The sequence below is a fragment of the Cajanus cajan genome, chromosome 1 (genome assembly GCF_000230855.2).
Source record: "Cajanus cajan strain Asha chromosome 1, NIPB_CcT2T_4, whole genome shotgun sequence".
Taxonomy (NCBI): Eukaryota; Viridiplantae; Streptophyta; class Magnoliopsida; order Fabales; family Fabaceae; genus Cajanus; species Cajanus cajan.
The window spans coordinates 76,929,060-76,933,149 of NC_138517.1; the positions used below are offsets into that span (position 1 = coordinate 76,929,060).

Genomic DNA, 4,090 nt, shown 5'->3' on the forward strand with positions numbered 1-4,090 from the left:
ATGGATAAGGTGTTCGCCAAGCAAATTGGACGTAACCTTGAGGTCTATGTTGATGACATGGTAATTAAAACCAAGTCACCTGCGGATCATGTCCAAGACATAGAGGAGATTTTTCAACAAATCCGGCGCCACAATATGAGATTAAATCCCGAGAAATGTGTTTTTGGTGTCCAAGGTGGAAAATTCTTAGGATTTATGATAACTTGCAGGGGGATCGAGGTGAACCCCGATAAATGCCAAGCTCTGATTAATATGCGCAGTCCACAAAATCACAAGGAGGTGCAAAGGTTGGCAGGCCGACTTGCCTCATTATCTTGGTTCATTCCCAAGATGGCAGAGAAAGCCAAACCTATTTTCTCTCTACTCAAAAAGCCAAAAGATTTCCAGTGGGACGACCAATGTGAACGAGCCTTTGCCGATTTCAAGGAATTCTTGTCTGCTCCCCCCATCTTGTCTAAGCCAAGCAACCAAGCTCAACTTTTATTATACCTGGTTGTAGCTGATAATGCTCTTAGCGCAACTCTTGTACAAGAAGATGGTAAAAAATAGATTCTCATTTATTTCATCAGTCGTGTTTTGCAGGATACCGAGAAAAGATATCAAACAATTGAGAAGCTGGCGTTGGCGCTGGTGACCTCGGCTCGCCGACTTCGTCCTTACTTCCAAAGTCACCAAATTGTGGTCAAGACCGATTATCCTATCAAGCAAATACTCAGAAAGCTTGATCTAGCTGGTCGAATGACAGCTTGGTCAATTGAATTATCCGAGTACGATATCAGATATGAAAGTCGAGGACCCCTCAAGGCCCAATGTCTTGCCGACTTCATTGCAGAGCTCACACCCACCGTCCAAATTGAAAATCCAACCTGGATTTTGCATGTAGATGGATCGTCCACTGTTAAAGGAAGTGGTGCGGGCATAATTCTTGAAGGACCCAACAATATGATGCTGGAATTAGCCATCAAATTTGATTTTCAAGCCACCAACAACCAAGCTGAATACGAAGCACTCCTAACAGGTTTGAGGTTGGCTAAGAATGTCGGTGTTAAAAGATTGATGTGCTGTAGTGATTCAAAGTTGATCACGAAACAAGTGGGAGGAAGCTACCAAACAAAGGAGCCACAACTCCAAAGGTACAATTTAATGGTATCCCACCTAACTTCTTCCTTTGATGATTTTCAGATCAAACATATTCCTAGGGAACAAAATGTACGAGCTAATCTGTTATCCAAACTTGCGTCCACCAAACGCCCTGGGCAACACAAAACAAACATACAAGAAACAATTGGTGCCCCAAGCCAAGATCTAATGGCAATATCCACTGACAGCCAAGGACAACCAACTTGGATGTTTGACATCTGGAAATATCTCACAGACGGAACTTTGCCAGACAACAAAGCTGAAGCATCCAAGATCAAAATTAAGTCTGCTCACTTCATAATTGAGGCTGGTGACTTGTTCAAGAAAGGTTTCTCAACTCCCCTTCTTAAATGCTTAGATCTAGAGCAAGCTCAGTACGTAATGGACGAGATACATCGTGGTATTTACGGAATGTGTAACAACCCGGCTGGCCACTACACTCACAACCACAGCGCACTGGAAACACTAGACAGAATAGAACGAGTATATAAATATAGGATCTAGAATGTAAATATATACAATGTCCCAATCCGACTAGAGTTAGGGTGTACAATACAAAAATACATCCAAAACCACTATATCAAGCGGCTGAAACAAACAAAACATCAAAAGGAGTCAGCTTCGCCTGCCAGCTACAGACTCACCACTAGTCACCACCTATCCCTGCTCTGCTCCCATACATAGTATGATCATCGCAGTCCAACCACATGGAAACAACAAAAGGGTAAGCTAGCATAAAAAAGAACAACATATAGGAAGATTTAAGTAATATGAACAAATACAACTATCAACACATCATCAACATACATTTCGTCGGTTTTACAGCATAATCATCAGCTTAACAAAATCAGCTTAAAATACCACAACATTCAGCAATAATAGCACATATCTCACATCATCAGCATACAACTCATCAACCATACAACATAACAACAATAAAACATATAATGCGTCGTCATGCATATCAACTCGGAGATCTCCTACAACAACTCAACCTTTCGGCCTACAACAACTCAGCCTTTCGGCCTACAACAACTCAGCCTTTCGGCCTACATCACCTCAGCCTTTCGGCCTACAACACCTCAGCCTTTCGGCCTACATCACCTCAGCCTTTCGACCTACAATACCTCAGCCTTTCAGCCTACAACACCTCAGCCTTTCGGCCTACAACACCTCAGCCTTTCGGCCTACATCATCCAATATCAACACACAGTTCAACACAACTGTACAGCTCAACATATCAACTTACAACAATATACAACTAATACAACTCAACATATCAACTTATAACAGTATACCACTGATACAGCTCAACATATCAACTTACAACAATATACAACTGGTACAACTCAACATATCAACTTACAACAATATACAACTGGTACAACTCAACATATCAACTTACAACAATATACAACTGGTACAACTCAACATCAACAAGCAGTGTTAACCACAAGTCATCACATTATAATCAACAACCTCTACTTAATCTCAACATAAACAACCTCTAACATCCATCTTGTTTACAACTCATCTATCTTGCCAAATTACTCACCCAAACAACACCAATCAACCTAAGCACCTAAAATAACTCTCAACTTAACCAAATCACTAAATGTGAAATGGCAACCTTCACAGAAAATGGCGCATCAAGAGTTATACTACTCCTACCATGCTCATCCTTATCTCATATGAAAGATAAGAAGATTTCCTAAAACTCTCAAGAAGACACCAAGTCTTAATTCCTTCATATATCTTGTTAAAAATGATAAAATCCGCAACAGCTATCAACAAAACTAGCAGCTCGACCCCTCTTCACTAAAACAACCATATCTAGAGTTCTAAAACTCCTTTTTGGGTGATTCCAGCGCCATTGGAAAGCTAACATCCAAGGCTACAACTTTAATGAATACTATAAAGTCAAATTCTGAAAATCAAATTCACGACCGGCGCATTAAAATAGCGCCCGGCTCAATTCTCAACCAGAGATCTATAGAGGTCTATTGCGCCCGGCTCACTCATCCTGCGCCCGGCGCCGTATCAGTAACAAAAACAAAATTCAAATCTGATAGTGCACCCGGCTTGGTTCTCCCCACGCCCGGCGTGATTCACCCGGGGATTCCCAATTTCAAATCACGCCCGGCGCGAAGAACTGAGCCCGACGCAAATTCAAACAATAACTCTCACCAGTTTGAAAATTTCAACCAAAACCTGCAAATCAGGCCATCCAAACACATGCAACCTAGCCAAAATACCACATTTTCATCAAAGAGTTCAAAAACATCATCTTTTTCAACATGCAACCATCAAAGAAGAAAAACCCAAATTTCGCCTGAAACCCTGAAAACCTGAAAACTAATTTTTCTTCAATCTCAGCCAAAGATCATCCATCATCAAACAACAATGAGCTTCTAGAACTCATCTTCAGCCAACAATCTACAAAAAAAACTAGCTTCCCTTACCTCCGGTGCGAGAATCCGAGCTCCGGGAAGAAAACAAGCTTGAACGGAGAAGAAAAGGGGAAGAAGGAGAAGCTTGAGGAAGCTCTGCACGGCTCAGCAAGAAACCCAACACCACTACTCAGCTCCTAAGATCCACCACAGCCACCCATGATCAGAGAAAAGGAAAATGGGGAAGAAGAGAGTGAAAATGAGGAGTGAGTGAGAGAAGTGAGTGAAAGAGAGTCAGGGAGAGAAAAATAAGGAAAGGGGTCTCACAGAATGCATTCTGGAGCTCGGTCCATGGCAACTCGTGTCGTCCGTGCTGGCTATTATTGGCCCACAATGAGATCGGATTGTAAAGCATATGTGCAGAAATACAGAGCTTGCCAAGAATTTGGTAACTTACACCAATTACCCGCAACAGCACTGCATTCCATGCAATCAGCCTGGCCATTCGCATGGTGGGGAATGGACATACTTGGTCCTTTCCCAATTGCCAAGAACCAATT

At 42.0% G+C, this 4,090-nt stretch overlaps 1 protein-coding gene across 1 annotated transcript; it reads left to right on the top strand.

Moving 5' to 3' along the window:
- On the top strand, positions 1 to 3,731 carry LOC109807003 (uncharacterized). The gene is made up of 3 exons (XM_083070825.1): positions 1 to 525; positions 583 to 1,555; positions 3,517 to 3,731. Exons 1-3 carry the CDS (start codon positions 1 to 3, stop codon positions 3,729 to 3,731), a joined length of 1,713 nt encoding a protein of 570 aa, XP_082926951.1.
- Positions 3,732 to 4,090: the final 359 nt, after the last annotated feature.

Bases quoted from the DNA above. Each gene is read 5' to 3' on its own strand.
- LOC109807003 (XM_083070825.1), top strand. From the start codon at position 1: ATGGATAAGGTGTTCGCCAAGCAAATTGGACGTAACCTTGAGGTCTAT. The intron at 526-582 runs GTACAAGAAGAT...CGTGTTTTGCAG, and splicing joins ATGCTCTTAGCGCAACTCTT to GATACCGAGAAAAGATATCA. The intron at 1,556-3,516 runs GTAACAACCCGG...CTTCAATCTCAG, and splicing joins TCGTGGTATTTACGGAATGT to CCAAAGATCATCCATCATCA.